This window comes from Crotalus tigris, unplaced genomic scaffold (assembly GCF_016545835.1).
Source record: "Crotalus tigris isolate CLP2741 ecotype Arizona unplaced genomic scaffold, ASM1654583v1 scf7180000018954.1357295, whole genome shotgun sequence".
NCBI lineage: Eukaryota > Metazoa > Chordata > Lepidosauria > Squamata > Viperidae > Crotalus > Crotalus tigris.
In genome coordinates, this window is record NW_024097293.1 from 650705 (window position 1) to 667944 (window position 17240).

Consider the following 17240-nt stretch of genomic DNA (forward strand, 5'->3'; position numbering starts at 1 on the left):
GATTTATTTTCACCAACAGAGAAATTAAAATTCTCTAACATAACCAAGGTGAACATATACATCATTGACTTATAGCAATCTAGTGTTAATCACTTTTGAATATCAATTCAAAATCTGTCAATAAATAGTATGGTTACCTTACAGTACTTATATGTATGAAAAGAATATTGCTTTTGGAGCTATGTTTCAGTAAGAACAGTGTATTTGCATAGTTATGGATAAATAGAAATATCAATTTTGGAGGGAGTGTAAAACTTGCTATATAATTTTAAGACCACTGAGATCATGTTGAAGATATAATACAAAGAAAAAGGCAAGAACTGGAATAAAAATGTACTAGTCCAACTAATACAAAAATAGTTCTAAATCACTGTGAACAAAAATAATCCCACCATCATTAACAATAGGATTGAATAAGTTTTGCAAAATATTTCATGGGTCCAAACAGCTCTCTCTCTCTCTCTCTCTCTCTCTCTCTCTCTCTCTCTCTCTCTCTCTCTCTCTCTCTCTCTCTCTCTCTCTCCCTCCCTCCCTCTCTCTCTCTCTGTCTCTCTCTCTCTCTCTCTCTCTCTCTCTTTAAATTTATATAGCTGCTTGTCTGGTTTATGAGACTTACAAGTTAAAATAGCAGATATACAGAAACTGATTAAAGATGTTAAAGTGCAAGAAAGCGCCAGCTTAGAGATCATAAAACATGATCTCCATACAACTAATGGTATAGACATGTCTTCAGGGACTTTCTAAAAATCAACAAAGTTAGGACCAATCTAACCTTAGTGGGGAATAATGTTCCAGAGTCTGGGTGCTATCAGATGGAAATCCTGTTTATATAGGACCCATCATAAGCGCCTTCTTCCAGATCTGATGGAACAGGTGGATAATCTTAGCTTCTGGAAAATACCTATTTTATACTACGGAAACAAAATGCTACTCTACATGGCCCATTGCAGTTCTTATGGTCTTACCCTCCTGATCTCAGAAGACAATTGATGTCATAGTGCTGGACAAGACAAAACAAATAAAGGAGAAAGACGATCATTCATTCAAATACATTTACAGTTAGTTGAATTATTGGGAAATTTTTAATAGAGAAATGTAAATGTGTACTTTTATTAAACCAAGAGGTGTTTCCCTACTACAAAAATTTCCAATCTTAACTCATCCAATGCTGACAGAATAATGTTATAAAAGAAATCATTTTGCATATGTCAAACTTATTTTACTAATGCAAAATCAGAAATTGTGGTAACACTTTGCCCATCCCCCTGGGTTAAAAAAAATCTCTTTGGATGCAATTCAAAAAGAAGAGAAATGACCAATAGTCACAACATATTACTATTTTCTATGGAAGTATTTCCTACACGATTCTCTCACCTGGAGTTGTTAGAAGAGTTTTAGCCTTGCAAGACTTCAGCACATGTATCAGAGATTTGAGTCGTAAATTATAGTTGACACATGCCATGGGACAGCCAATCTTTGATAAGCCAATCAAAACGGAGAGATAGGCAGGGATGTTTTTGAAGAAAATAGCCATGGTCTCCTCTTCTTTCAGCCCCACATAGTCCTTCAGTACTCTGGCTATCTGGTTGCTGTGTCTATCAATGTCTCGGTAGGAATAAACCTCATCTTCAAAGATAATCAAGGGTTTGTCTGAATACTTCTTAACTCTGGCCAAAAATATTTCTAATACAGTGAAAGGGGCAGTGCGCTGCATGTAACTGTGGCATTGATATCCCATGTGTATGCAGGCAATAATGTTTTTCAGATCTAACCAAAAATAGGGGAAGAAATATTTGCCCAGCAGGGGCAGAAGAATCAAAAGCCCAAACACAGCTGTGTATAGATCCAGCATGGCAGAAATTTAGTCTTGGTATCTTGGAATCAGAATCCAATATGTTGCAGGCTCTATCCAAGCCCTGTTTTGTGCAAGGCAAAAAGAAGAGAAGTCACGAATAATCAAAAGATGTAATTCTCACACTCCACCCAGTCCCTCCAGGCTTAAATAAAGGAACTTTTGTCTCCCAGCCAATAAACTTTGAATCACATGGTATAGCTCTGTAATCCCAACATTCTATTTGTTCCTTACCTTCTTCATCTGTTGCTCAACTTCCTCATCTATAACATAGGTGCTTGATATTCAGCAAACACAGTGCTGCTTAATTTTGTCCTTGCCCACTTTATATCTCAAAGTCCTGTGGAAAAAAGTTGTTGGCACAGTTGATGGTAAATGAAAATTAACAATATGGAAGGTCACTGGCTTTGCAGAACAAACATTTATGACACAATTTAATCAAGAAAAGAAAGAAAGATACAAACATCTGCAATACAAATGAAGGAAAGGCACATTGCATGAACTAGTTTGGCAAAGGATTCTGCAATCATCAGCTCTTTTTTCATTCTGCTATCTAGAGTGGATCACTTTATACTATGGCAGTTCTCTGCAATCTGGTGTCACTGACATCATGGGCTTCAACACTCAGAATTCCCAACATCATTAACAGGGATTCTGAGAGGTGACCCAACAATTTTGAGGCCACATATTGTGTTTAATGATAAAGCAAGACTCCTGAAAGATAAAAGTGGAGAACCTATACTTTTCAACTATTGTTGGATTCTATCACCTATTAGTCCCTGCCAGCATGCCCAGTAGTTAGGGATGATTTCAGTCCTATATTATATATTATACAAGAGCCAGTTTAGTATAGTGGTTAAGGGACCCAGTGTGATGACCCATGGCACAGCACAAAGGTAATGCAATCAGCTGGCAATGTACACAGTTCTTTAATTGCTGCAAATTTCCTCCAAATGCTCCCACATTTGCTGGCAAGCCTCCAACCCAAGCACACACACACACACACACACACACAAACACCTTCCAGATGACTCTGGCTGAAGGCAGCTTCAATACAGCCTGATTAATATACAAATGTCCTCAAGGCCATAAAGATAACAAACAAAACAAAACATAAGCTTAATGAGCCCGTTTGAATCTCACCTTGCCTAAGCAGTTTACAAAGAGGGAAGTCAAAATGCAGTCTGAGGTCGTAAATCAGGAATTCCATGTGGTCAGCCAGTCAAGTAGTCAAGATGTCCAGGTTTTCCAACAAAGACACAGAGCAAGAGCAACAATACACAACTTTCCCAAGATTCAACATTTGTTCCTGTCAAAGTCCCCACCCCCACAGCGGCTCCTTATATCTCAATCCCCAGGTGTGCCTTGTGGGATGGGGCGGGACACTCTCCTCCCAAGTAAGTGAGCCTGCCTTTGTTGTTCGCTTCTCCTCTCCATTCTTCTAGCTCTAGGATTAGGTGGGGGTGAACCTTATTCCTTGCCTGAACTCTGTCTCCCCTGTTCCAAATCTGAAGGGCCCTCGCCTGCCTCAGCCTGCTCTTCCCCACACTCCTCTGAAGCCACTGACATCTCTCCCTGGGCCTCGATAGGGTCCTATTCCAGCTCTATTTCCTCCTCCAATTCAGGCTCAGACAGAGGCATGACACCCAGCTAGAAACTGAGAAATTGTTAAGTTCTGGTCCTGCCTTAAGCACAAAGCCAACTGAATGACCTTGGACCAATTATTTTCTCAGCCCTAAAAAGCTGGCAACAGCAAACCAACTCCGAAAAAATTTGCCAAGAAAACTGCAGAGATTTGTCTAAGCAGACTCTGAGAATTGGATATGATTAATCAGAAGAATATATATATATTATATTAATATTCATCTGTATTATACTTAAAACCATAGGATTCCAATCCCTATTTACTCATTTGAATTTTAATAAATATTTTAAGTTATTTTGTTTAGAAAACCAATAGTCTTAAAAATCACAAATCAACTGTGTAAAAAGGCTGTTTTATTTTAAGGGAAGAGAGAGTAAGAGAGTATGCATTAGTATGCATTTGAGCGGGAAAATACCGTGTTTCCATTGGCTGACGCCGCCGAAAGCTGAATGTATAAATAGGGGTGGAGCAATGCTTGTTAGTTTCTGTTTTGACCTTCAATAAAGAAATACTTGTTTCAACTGCTGCCTCTTCAATGCTGAACCAAGCAGAAAACAGATCATTGGCGACAAAGGTGGGATCATGCTGCCGCAATTCGAAGAACTGAGTCACTACAGGAAAAAGGCCTAGCAAGCACCTGGTCGGAATGGCATTCTCCCCCCCTTACTATATCCTGCCAGTATGGAAACGCTGGAGGAGAGTGCTTCCAAGGATCTGCCTTGGAAGTCCCACAAAAACCTGCGCAGCACGAGCATTGAAAAGGCTGCAAAAAATCTCACCATGGCTAAGATAGAAAAACTCTCAGAATTCGACATCGTTCATCCAGAGAGGTGGAGCTCCTATGTCACAAGGGTTGAAAACTACCTGTGACTTAACCAAGTTTGAGATGATGGACTGAAAGCCGCGACACTGTTATCTGTTTGCAGTCAAGCAACATTCAACATCGCTGAGAACTTGGTTGCACCAGCTCCGCTTGAGTCCAATCCGTACGCAGAACTTAAGAAGATGCTCAAAGAACATTTTGAGCCCAAGCTTTCAGTCATCGCCTGGCAGCATGCCTTCAAACACCGAGACCAGCGTCCTGGCGAGTCCACCGCCAACCTCATTGCTGCTGTTCGCCAAGCAGCACGGCAATGTGAATTCAAAGATCTTGAAGAAAGGCTGCGGGACCGCTTAGTTTGGTGGTCTAAGGAGCCGAGAACTGCAACAGAAGATCTTTGCTAAAGAGACTATTTCTTTTCAAGATGCGCTGAGGGAGATATCGGTCGAAGCAGCAGAGGCAGAGCTGTTAAGGCCTTGCGGCTCTCCAAGAACCCTCCTAGCATGGAGACTCTCAACCAAGAGGACACTGAGAGAGTTGAAGACTCCAAATCAGACTACGAAGTCGATCGGTTACAGCAAACTCAAGAAAGAAGGTCTCAACAGCTACCTGATGAGGCAGTTCCCTTCTCTCGTTGCATCAGGTGTGGAAGCCATCACAAACAAGCTGACTGCCAATTCCACACAGCAACTTGCTGGGCATGTGGCAAGCAAGACCACATTGCCACCATTTGTTTGGGTCGCAGGAAAGAACATTCATCAGAAGAGTTGCCTCAGAAAGGTACCGAGGTCCCAAGTCAAAATAGGGTGGGCTTTTTTGTGAGTAAAAGGAGCATATTTGGGACAGGTGCCCATCGCCCACTCAAGGAGAAGTTACACCTCAAAGTCAAAGTCAAATTGCAAGGGGTTCCTTCTGACATGGAGTTGGACACTATCAATAATCTCCCAAAGGACATTTCAGCAGATTTGTAGTCAAAGCGGCAAACAAGTTAAGCTCAGGCCGTCAAACCTCGTTTTAACCGACTTCCAGAATTCCCGGGTAAACATCAAGGGGGAGGCCACGGGGTGCAATTCAGGAATTTTGAGGGTCCCTTGGAAGTCGTAATTGTTGAGGGCAACTGCACTAGCCTAATTGGACTCGATTGGTTTGAGGCTTTGGGAATTCAAGTGACTGGGTTAAATAGCGTGCAAACGTCAAACCTCTCGGCGATTTGTAAAGAGTTTGCTGATGTCTTCAGCTCAGAGTTAGGGGCATACAAAGGGCTTCCAATTGCACTACGGTTAGATCCTTCAATAGCACCGATAAGGATTAAGCCTCGTTGGGTGCCTTTTGCTCTAAAGCAGAGAATCAATGCAGAGCTGGACAAACTGTTGCAGCAAGGCAACTTGGAGCCGGTGGATAGCAGTGCATGGGAAACTCCCATTGTCATGCCACTTAAGACCAACAGAGAAGTCCACATTTGTGCTGACTATAAATACGCACTAAACAAAGCTCACCAGCAGCACTCCTATCTGGTGCCTTAATCAGCCATATTTTGGCCTCTCTACAGGGAGGTCGCATTTTCGCCAAGTTAGATTTGGCTCAGGCCTATCAGCAGCTGCTGGGGGACAATGCCATGGCTGAGGCCCAAACCATTGTAACCCACCGGGGAGCCTTCAAGGTGCAACAGTTACAGTTCAGGGTCAATGTAGCCCCTGGCATTTTTCAGAGCAGAATGGAGCGCACGCTCCACAACATTCTGGGTGTATACCCATATTTCGATGATGTCCTCATAGCTGGGGAATCAGTCGAAAACCTTGCTGACAGGCTCCGGGCCATCTTGCAGTGTTTCCGTGAAATGGGGCTGAAGCTCAAGCAGGAGTAATGCAAAATTGGAGTCACTTCCACAGAATTCCTAGGGTTTCGTACAGATGCCGAAGGCATTCATCCTGCTGAATCCAAGCTCAAAGCAATACAGCAGGCACCCAGTCCCAAGAAGAAGGGAGAGCTTTAGGCCTTCCTGGGACTCCTTAATTTTTATCATGCTTTCCTCCCCCACAAGGCCGCAGTGGCAGAGCCGTTACACCGGTTTTTCGACAAGAAGGCCCCATGGAAGTGGACAAGTGTCCACAAGAGGAGTTTGCAGCAGTTAAAGCATTGTTGTCATTGAATGCGGTTTTGGCTCATTTCAATGAGCAGTGGCCAGTCAGCATCACATGTGATGCATCACTGTATGAGATCAGAGCTGTGTTAAGTTATCTCAGTGCTGATGGGATACAGGATCCTATAGACTATTACTACAGGACTCTTTCTGCTGTAGAATGCAATTATGCACAAATAGATAGGGAAGCATTGGCCATTGTAGCGGGCATTAAAAAATTTCATGACTTTTTGTATGGCCGCCATTTCATAGTCTTCATTGACCATAAGCCACTATTGGGGTTGTTCACTACGAACAAGCAGACACCCCAGATTATCTCTCCTAGAATGTTGAGGTGGTCAATATTCTTATCTGCTTTATGATTATTGTCTGGTTCACAAACCGGATAAAGAAATAGGCCACACTGGCTTCCAGTTCTGGATCGCGGCACCTGCGGATGTGCGAAGAGAACTCTCTCTCCACCATCCGGTTTTCCTTCTTCGGAAGACCCTGGAAAGGATCGAAAGTCGCCCTGGAGGGGTCACCAACACTGGGGAGGACCCTTGCTAGATCGCAGAGGGGTGGCAGTCTCTCTGTTTGATCCGAGGCAGCTCCTCAGGACCAAAGAAGAAAAGAGCGGCCATTAACATGGCCACTCAAGTCGCACCAGCCAAAAGACAAAATTACAACGAAGCACAACGAAGCACCATGGAGGACTTGGGTGAGACCCTTCTTTACCTCTCTTTTACCCTAACTACCTTCCTGTGAAAGCCTTCTGAAACTTTTCCCTTGCTCTTAACACAGCAGCACTTGCATACGTTGGGAATCTAAGCTTTGAAACAACAACAAAAATATATAATTTTAATAACAAAATAACTGGACTTTTATTTTTTCCCCTATTTTTTGAGACTTGGGGTTCCTAAAAAGTTCTTATCATAGAGATTCTGCATCTTATCTATCTACCAAGTCTGGAAAAAAAACTTTTTTTTTGCTTTTTAACTGGATAAAAACCTAATTGATCTCTGGAAAAAAAAGATTTTGTAGTCTACTGGGGACATCTTGTAGCTAATCCTGGTATAGCAACTGAATTTCTTTGACTGTGAGGCCTACTGACTTTTTTGACTTGTCCTTCATATTATCTAAAGAAGAGATAAGAAGTGGAAACAACTGGCTGGTGAAAATAACTTTTAGAAATTGTGGAGGTGGACATTGGCAGACTTTTACCAAATATAGACCCCACTAAAGGACTATTTCTAATCACTATGGAAACAGAGGAACTTTACCCACAACTTAACTTATACTTGAGAAAATTCTTGAAGCCACTGAGTTAATGAATGCCAAAGTGAAAGCTAAAGATGCTACTCAGAAGCTACAAATTGAACCCCAGATTTTAACTGATCAACTTATAGACCAAAAAAACAACAGAAGAAGAACAAGCTAACATCAAAGAGAATGCAGTACAACAATCTTTACAACCTATTGAGAACTGTGTGAACCAACTGTTGACTTTAACTAAAATACTTGTAACTCCAACAGTAGCAGGAATGCATCAACAAATACAATATATTGAGAACCTAGACAACTCATACAAGCAAACAATAATCACAACACTGGACATGACTCTTTATTCTAGTCAAATGGAACTGGAACAAGAAGAAGAAGACCAAACTGAACTGATGATCCTAAACCAAACATGGAGAATTGAACCACTTAATAAATACAAAGGGACCGGCTCCTGTGAAAAATTGACAATTGGATGTTCTCCCTTGATTCAAACAACATCTGCAGGAATGAAGGGAGATGCATCGGAGGATCTAAATGCTCTAGCATGAAAGCCTGTTTGGCACAAAAAGAAAGCCAGAGTCAGATTTAAAAATGGGGCTTAAAATTTTACCCAACAGGTTAAGGAGAGTTTTAGATAGTGATTTATGTAATATGTAGGATTTAGACTTATAATGGAATTGAAAATTAACTGTTAGATTATAGTTTGGAATGTACTGTGAAAATGGGTTTGTGACAATGAAAGATATTTTATTAGAAAAAGAGGAGCTATTAGGGTGAAAAACAGAATATATTTGTGGAATAAAGAATGGCAACTGAAATTAAGTAAAATTTTAAAATAGGATTTGGAATGCTATTAATAAATGTATTGATTGATTGAGCTTTATTTAGAAATGTTTTAATTGGAATATGATACAACAATTAAGGGAAATAGAGAGGGATGATGGAGAATTTTAGAGATATTGATTGATTTAATATTTAGGATTTAGATTTATAATGAAAATGAAAATTAATTGTTAGACTATATTTTGGAACTGTAATATGGAAATGGACTTGTGACAATGAAAGATATATTATTAGTAAATGAGGACCTATCAAGATGAGGAATAGAATATATCTGTGAAAGAAAGTAATGTAATTTTTGGAATAATATATATACTTTAGATATGATAATTAACTTGTAATGAAGAGGAAAATCAGAGTTACTCAAAGTTTAAATATTATGGTTATTAAAGGCTAATTTGAACATGGTAATTGGAATTAACTAAAATTTAAAGACAGAATTTGGATATGTTTAAGTGAAATGTTATTGATAAATGTATTGATTGATTGAGCTTTACCAAGCAATGTATTAATTTGAATATGACATAATAATTAAGGGAAATAGAGAGGAACTTTAACGATGTAACCTGATAGATATATGAAAGATTTTGTTATTGGATTATTGATTATCCTATCACCATGCTGCTTCCTAAGTATTTGGATGTTAAAACTGAAAAACTTCAATAAAACTTCTTCAAAAGAAGTGAGCCACGCAGATGGCCTTAGTAGGTTGCCTCTACAGTTATTAGAGTCAGATCCTGCTCCTGCTAACCACGTCCTGGCTATCCAGAATTTGCCGGAATCTCCCCTTAATGCAGGCTTCAGACAACACAATGAGTTGCATGTTGAATTGTGTGCTCACAGGATGGCCAGAAATGTGTCCCAGCCCTAACTTTCAGAGTTTCTGGAGAAGGAAGCATGAGTTATCCACCTATAAGGGTTGTATCCTGTGGGGCAGTAGGGTAATAAGCCCAACCTCACTGAGGACTAGAATCCTTGATTCTCTGCATGAGGGACATCTGGGAATAGTCCGAATGAAGGTACTCACTCATAGCTACCTTTGGTGGTCTGGGCTTGATAAAGATATCGAGGCCCAGGTCCAGGTGCCTCATTTGCCAGCAGTCAAGGCCAGAAATGCCACATGTTCCTGTACATAGATGGGAGACCACACAAGCCCCTTGGTCAAGGATTCATATTGATTTTGCTTTCAGGGGCAACTCTTCCTCATTATTGTGGACAGTCACTCCAAGTGGCTAGAGGTCGTTCCAGTGTCCACTATGACTACTGCCAGGACCATCCAGGTTCTCTGTGGCATTTTTGCAACGCATGGGCTTCCAGATGTCATAGTCTCAGACAATGGGGCTCAATTTACTTCTGCAGAGTTTCAGTCCTTTTTAAGGGCGAATATGATTAGACATGCCACTTCGGCTCCTTTTCATCTGGCCTCTAATGGCCAAGTGGAACGCATTGTTAGAACAACCAAGGAATCCTTGAAGAGGATCACAAATGGCAATTGGCATCACAGGTTGGCACATTTCCTACTCTGCCAATGCACTGCGCCCTGCACTTCTACCAACAAGAGCCCAGCTGAATTAAGATGGGGGCGCCGATTGATCATAAAGCTGGATCATTTACATCCAGACAGGGTTGCTTTCCAAGTGCCGCAGCCTAAGGCACCGAGGCACTTGCAAGTGGGTGATCCGATTTGGGCATGCAACTATGGACAAGGAGCACTGGGGGTGGTAGCTGTGGTTTGCAAGGTGTCAGGGCCGCTCTCATATGAAGTGGCCCTGGAAGACGGTTGTATGCTTCACAGGCACATTGACCCACTGCATTGGAGGTTACCACACCACCCTTCTGCTCCTGACTCTGCTCTGGGGGGGGGGAACACAATTATGATTGTGCATCTGAGTCTCTCAGTGAAAGCAGGACCTTGCGATCGCCGAACAATAGTTTTGCCAATGAGCCTGCTCCTAACTCAGGCACTGTGCCCACGGGACATTGCTCTCAATCGGGACATTGCTCTCAATCGGCTTCTTATGCCGATCCGGTGGATTCTTTCCCACCATGGAACACTGGCTCAGGCCTACCGGAACAGGCCAGCCAAAGGGAAATGGACAAAGGCTTGGGTCTACGGAACAGGCCAGCCTTCATGAATTGGCTCTACCCATGTCAGACGGGTCACACAGCCCCGATCTGCTAAGCCTGGCAGGTGAGCTTGCAGATTGGGAGCTAGCAGCAGCTCCAAAACATTCAGAGCGGGCGAAAGGCCCACCGAAATATTTAAAGGACTACGTAAGGTTTTTGTCATTGCAAACTTAAAATGCTTATTTATTTTTATTGCAAACTTAAATGCTTATGTATGTTTCTTTGAAATTTTGAATGCTTATTTGTTAGTTATTGCAAACTGAAACGCTTAAGTATTCTTGATATTGAACAGTGTAATGTCAGGCTTATGTACCACTGAGTGTCATTGTGCCTTTGAATGTGTGTAATTTTTGAACAACAAACAATGCTTTGTAAGTGTCAAAGATACAGGGGGAAGGGGTGTAATGTATTGAGTTGAATTTATAAACAGACTTTTGAGATCTGTGCAGAGATGGTTAGCAGACCACATGGCCTGCCAGCCAGACTTGCTGTCTACGAGACCAATTAGTATGCATTTGAGTGGGAAAATACTGTGTTTCCATTGGCTGACACTACCCAAAGCTGAATGTATAAATAGGGGTGGAGCAATGCTTGTTAGTTTCTATTTTGACCTTCAGTAAAGAAATACTTGTTTCAACTGCTGCCTCTTCAATGCTGAACCAAGCAGAAAACAGAACAATGTCCATTTAAAATATTTTAATGTGTTTTTTATTTCTTGCTTATTTAGTTTTCTCAGCTGTATTTGGAGATGTCATGGAATGAATATTGCATCTTTACATGCAAAGGAAGTGATATCAGTTTCACGATTTTGATATTGTCTTTTGTTAGTGAAAAGGGCCTATTTGAGGGACTATTTATATCCCATAGTGTCTGTCTAGCTGATAAGAATGGTCAGTCAATGTGCTTTAGATACCTTCAATTAAAGAATGTCATCTTTTGAGATCCAGAGATTGAGTCTTCTTTGTAACAGAACCTACTATATAAAATAAAGTGCCCTGTGAGATTCAGGTGACTCCTACCCTAATAGCATGAAAATATGTCCATTGTAGGAACTGTGTGTACACAATTACTGGTGCTCCAGCCCAACAAATAATGAAACTTTCAAAATAGCTCAATCACAGCTATTGGAAATGCTGTAGCCCTGCAAGAAGATACATCTCAAAATGCTAGGAATCAATATAAACTCCTCCCTTCTCTGTTATTGGCATACAGATAGTCCTCAAGGTATGAATATATAATATCTTACTTAGCTTTGTTTTCTTCTTGTATATTTTTCTTTTTTTTCTTCCTTTTTAACTTAGTGAATAAAATACAAAAATTTAACCCCTGTCGTAAGTACACATTTAGGGTGCATTCATACCTCCAAAAAGTCATTAAATGGCCATTTTTCCCAAAGGAATACCCCAAGGATGATTTAGCCTGAAATATATAGATTTTCAAGCTAGTGTTGGCATTAGTTTGCATTGCTAGAAAGGCCAATTTTAAGAGAGAGAGGGGGAGGGAGGGAGGGAGGGGGAGAGAGAGAAAGAGAGAGAGAGAGAGAGAGAGAGAGAGAGAGAGAGAGAGAGAGAGAGAGAGAGAGAGAGAGAGAGAGAGAGATCTTTAATAATTGACCTACTCCTTAACATCCAGGAAATCAACTGGATAATTTTGGACAGTCACTGTCCCTCAGGCCTAGGAGAAAGGCAATGGCAACTACTTGCAAAAAACTTGGAACTGCAAAGGTGCCACAGGAGTGTTGTAACCCCCTTCAAGTAAAAGGATTCTAGTAATCATCAGCAGTGACCTAACATCAATATCTAGAAAGTTGTTAGAGCAGATGATAAAATAGGGCTTTTGTAGGCATCTTGAAGACAATGTCAGGATTGCTAGGAATCAACATGATATTGTCCAGAATAGATCAGATGGAACAACTATTGTCTCTTTCTTTGACAAAGCAACTACCTTAGCAGATAAATAACAGAACAGAAGGGGCGTTGTCTTACCTGGACGCCTTTTCTCAGCATGATGATGGAGAATCCACAGATGGGTTGTCTTAATCTATCTGCTCCAATCAGACTAAGTCTGAATCGTAGTACCGCCCCTGCTGTGCCATTTGCACCCCAGTTTAGACTAAGGAGATACTCAGACTTTAGTCCAACGCGTCTGTTTGATATCGGAACCAGGGCCAACTGACCTTAATGGAGTGGATTCTCCATCATCATGCTGACAAAAGGCGTCCAGGTAAGACAACACCCCTTCTCCAGCATGATTGGATGGAGAATCCACGGATGGGATATATCAAAGCCCTGTGTCCCTACGGGGGGAAGCAGCTTGGGCCTGGGTCCCATCAGATGTTAATGCGTGTTCTAGTACCCTGCGACCAAATGAAGCAGTAGAGGAGGCATATTTGTCCATCTTATAGTGATGGACAAAGGAAGAGGGCGAGGCCCATGTCGCTGCTCTACAAATCTCCTCTATGGAAGCCTGGGTAGCCCAAGCAGCTGAAAGTAGCTGCGCCCCGGGTGGAATGGGCCGTGATATGTCTAGGAGCTTGCAGTGACTGAGTCTGGTATGCCAGAGAAATACAAGCTCTAATCTATCTGCCTATTGTGGATGAAGAAACCTTCTGTCCTAATGACGAAGGATGAAAGGACACAAACAGAGCCTCAGATTTGCGGAAGGATGAGGTTCTCTGTATGTAACAATGCAGGGCCCTGTGCACGTCCAGCTTGTTCCACTGCATCTCTATGTCATTGGATGGGTTAGGACAGAAGTCCAGTAAAATTATTTCTTGCGATCTATGGTACAAGGAATTTATCTTGGACACGAAGGACGGGTCTAGTCTAAGGGTTACCCTGTCATTATGGAAAATACACAGGTCTTTTCTCACTGAAAGAGCAGCCAGCTCAGAAATTCTTCTGGCTGAAGTTACAGCAGTAAGGAATGCCACTTTCATCGATAACTGTTTAAACAAACAAGTGTCAATAGGCTCAAATGGCGAAGAAATAAGTGCCTGTAAAACTTGGTGAAGATCCCACGAGGGGTATCGGTGTACGGTCGGTGGCCTGGCATTGTTAGCTCCCTTCTGAAAGGTGCGTACCATGGGGTGATGTGTCAGGGGAATATCATTGCCGCAAGTAATTACCGTGGCAAGTGCTGCTACCTGTCTACGGATGGTGCTTGTGGAAAGCCCCTTGTCCAGGCCATCCATCAGGGACTCCAATATAATTGGCACGGAGATAGCCAAGAGGTCAATTTTGTGATCTGAACACCAATTACAGAAGCTCCTCCAGGTGGCATCATATATTCTATTCGTCGAGGGTCGTCTGGATTGCTGAATCATGGCTATGACCCTTGACGAATATGAGTCTCGGCCTAAGGCCTGCCTCTCAAGTGCCAAATGGTTAACTGGAGCCACTGAGGGTCCAGATGATGTAGTTCCCCCTGAATGAGGGAGATACGACCTGCTGGGATTCTCCACGGAGGGGAGACGGAGAGCTCCATCAGGTCAGTGAACCATGGACATCTCGGCCAATGTGGTGCAACCAGGAGGACCTCTGCTCATTCGTGAAGAAGCTTCCAGATTGTGGTGGGAAGAAGCGGTAAGGGAGGGAAGGCATAGAGCAGTTCCCTGGGCCAGGGACTGCGGAGCGCATCTGTCCCTTCCGCTGACGGAGACGGGAACCTGGAAAGGAATCTGGGGAGTTGGGAGTTGGTTGGGGAGGCAAAAAGGTCTAAGGTTGGGGAACCAAACCTGTCCACGATCTCTCTGAACACTTTGGGTCCAGTTGCCATTCAGCATGGTCCACAGTGGCTCTGCTCAGTGAGTCCGCCTGTTGATTGGTCACTCCGGATATGTGTTCTGCCCTGATGGAAGCAAGATTCAATTCTGCCCAAGACCCCAGCAATTTGGCCTCCTGCATGAGAGGCCTGGATCTTGTTCCCCCCTGTCTGTTGACATGGGCCTTGGCTGTAATGTTGTCGGTAAGAACCAGGACATGCCGATCCTGTATTATGCTGCTGAATTTCTTTAGGGCCATATGTATGGCTCTGAGTTCCAGCCAGTTTATATTGTTCTTTAGATCCTTTTTGTACCACCGACCTTGAGCCTAGTGTGACTGGAGGTGTGCCCCCCACCCAAATAGGCTGGCATCCGTGGTGAGGGTGATCCTGTCTGGTTCTTTGAATTCTGCTCCCTGTGACAGTGCCGGGGAGTCCCACCAACGAAGGGAATTCAACGCCGATCGCGGAACTCGGACCGTCTGGTGGGATGCACTGGTGTGAAGCCTCTGAAATGGAAGGAGAAGCCACTGTAATTCTCTGGTATGGAGACGTGCCCATGGCACAATTTGCACGCAGGACACCATCTTTCCCAGTAGCTGTGATAACAAAGCCAATGTGACTACCTTGTCCCTTCGGATTCGACGTACAAGGGCCTGAATAGAGTCCCGTCGGTCCTGTGATAGGTAGACCGTACAATTGTTTGTGTCTATAATGGTGCCCAGATGGAGGAGCCGAGTTGTCGGTATGGTGTGGCTTTTCTGGAAATTTACAGAAAACCCATGCTCCTGAAAGGTCTTGATGGCTAGGGTGAGGTCTGACTGAGCATTCTGGAATGATGATGACTGTATTAATATGTCATCTAGGTAGCATTGAATTCTAATTGGAATTTGTCTAAGGTGGGCTGCCAGCACTGCCAGTACTTTGTGAATACTCTAGGTGCTGAAGAGAGGCCAAATGGTAAGGATCTGTACTGGTAGTGGTGTTGGACATAGTTAAATCTGAGGAATTTGCGGTGGTCAGGAAGAATAGGAATGTGCAAATAAGCCTCAGTCAGGTCTATTGATGTAAGGAAGTCCCCTTGTCTGATGCTGGCCAGGATTGATTGCAGCGACTGCATCTTAAACTTCCTATACATTGGGTAAAAGTTTAGACCCTTTAAGTCTAAGATTGCTCTCCAGCCCCCCAAAGACTTAGGAATGATGAAGAGGTTTGAGTAGAACCCTCGTCTTTCTTGGTCTTGTGGTACCGGTTCAATTGCTTGTATTTGTAATAGATGAGCTATGGCCTCTGACATGAGAGCTGCTCTAGTCCTGCTCGTGGGAATAGGGCAAGAGCGGAACGTGTCAGGTGGGCTGGACCAAAACTCCAGCCTCAGACCTTGAGTAACGGTGTCTAACACCCATGAGTCTGTAGTAGTGGCTGCCCAGGTGTTGGAATAAAGGGTCAGCCGGCCTCCTATGGGAGGTGAGTCTGTGAGATTACTTGTTTCATTTAAAAGACCGACCCCCCACACCTCGAAAGGACCGCTTGGTCTGGGCCTGTGGTCGATTTCTGTATACCGAACGATCCTGCTGTCGCTATTGTCTCTGGAAGGAAGTGCGAGATGTCTGGGCCCAGTCCCAGGATGAAGCTGGCCGAAAGGGCTGCCTACGGTAACTGCCCTGTGATAGACTGGCCCCTGAACGCTTATCTCCTTTCCTTGCTGTGTTAACAAGAGTCTTGCATTTGTCCTTACCTTCTACTAGGTAAGGATCGAGGGCCTTACAGAAAAGATGTCCACCACTTGGCCTTGGTGTCTGCACGCCAATTTCTGAGCCACAGGAGCGTGCTGAGATATCCGCAGTGATGGCCCGGGCAGTGTATCTGGCCGTGTGTAAAAAGGCGTCAGCCAGATACTGGGATGAAGCCACCAACTTACCCAGATTTTGGTGAGCTCTGATCTGGTCTGGAGGAATCATATCCTGGAGCTCACGAAGCCAAAGGACTGAGGCCCTGGCAAAGAAGGCCATGGATGTTGATGCCTTGGTTGCCCAGGCTGGTGCCAGATGGGACCTACGTAAAGCAGCCTCAATTTTTTTATCCTCCACCCTAAGTGCCTCATTTACATCCCCTGGAATGCTAGCATTGGGGAAGAGTGAATTTAGAGGTTCATCAACCTGAGGAATTTCCAATAAGGAGGCCAGGGAAGGAGCCACATTGAACAAGATTTTTTCTATGGCTCTGGGATTTGAAACAGATCCTAAATTGTCCCATTGTTTCTGAACTAGGTTAAGAAAAAATGGAGGGCAGGGAATATGATTTTGAGAGACCACCGGTTCAGCATATAGGGGATTAGACCCTTTGGATGATGTTGTAGGTGGGGTCTCCTGTTCCTATGGAAGATTGGCAGTCGTGCAGGCCTTGAGCAATAGACAGTTGAAGAGTGAATGGTCAAAGAGACCAACAGGAGGATCAGGGTCAGATGGAGAAATGCCTTCATCATCTGACATGATCAGGCCTGATGGTTCGGCCCCTGCTGATTCTGAGTCAGATGAGACTTCATCAACAAGATCTGGTGATTGGGAGTGATGTAGGGACTGTGGGAGTGCTGTGGGTGGCTGTGTAGTGGAAGAGGCCATGAACTGAGCCACGGCTTGGGGTATCATGGTCTGAAGCTGCTCAAGACTCAATGCTTGAGCTTCGGGAGAGCGGAGCCCGCTGCAATGGGAGTGAAGGTAGCCTGAGGTCCCAATGGAACAGTGTCCTGACCAGTTGCCCCCTGTGTCCCTGGAACTGCCCTTGTGATGAC

At 43.5% G+C, this 17240-nt stretch overlaps 1 protein-coding gene across 3 annotated transcripts in view; it reads right to left on the reverse strand.

The window, feature by feature from the left end:
• Positions 1–2184, reverse strand: part of LOC120314583 (very long-chain acyl-CoA synthetase-like) — a 56126-nt gene extending 53942 nt beyond the window's left edge. The window contains exons 1-2 of one of the 3 annotated variants that reach the window (XM_039357834.1): positions 2087–2184; positions 1375–1916 (exon numbers count right to left, since the gene is read on the reverse strand). In XM_039357834.1, the coding sequence (XP_039213768.1) occupies positions 1375–1852 (478 nt within the window). In that variant the 5' untranslated portion in view covers positions 1853–1916; positions 2087–2184. Of the gene's footprint in view, positions 1–1374; positions 1980–2086 lie in introns of those variants that run through there. The other 2 variants (XM_039357835.1, XM_039357836.1) reach the window with 2 other exon arrangements.
• Between the last annotated feature and the right edge of the window lie 15056 nt (positions 2185–17240).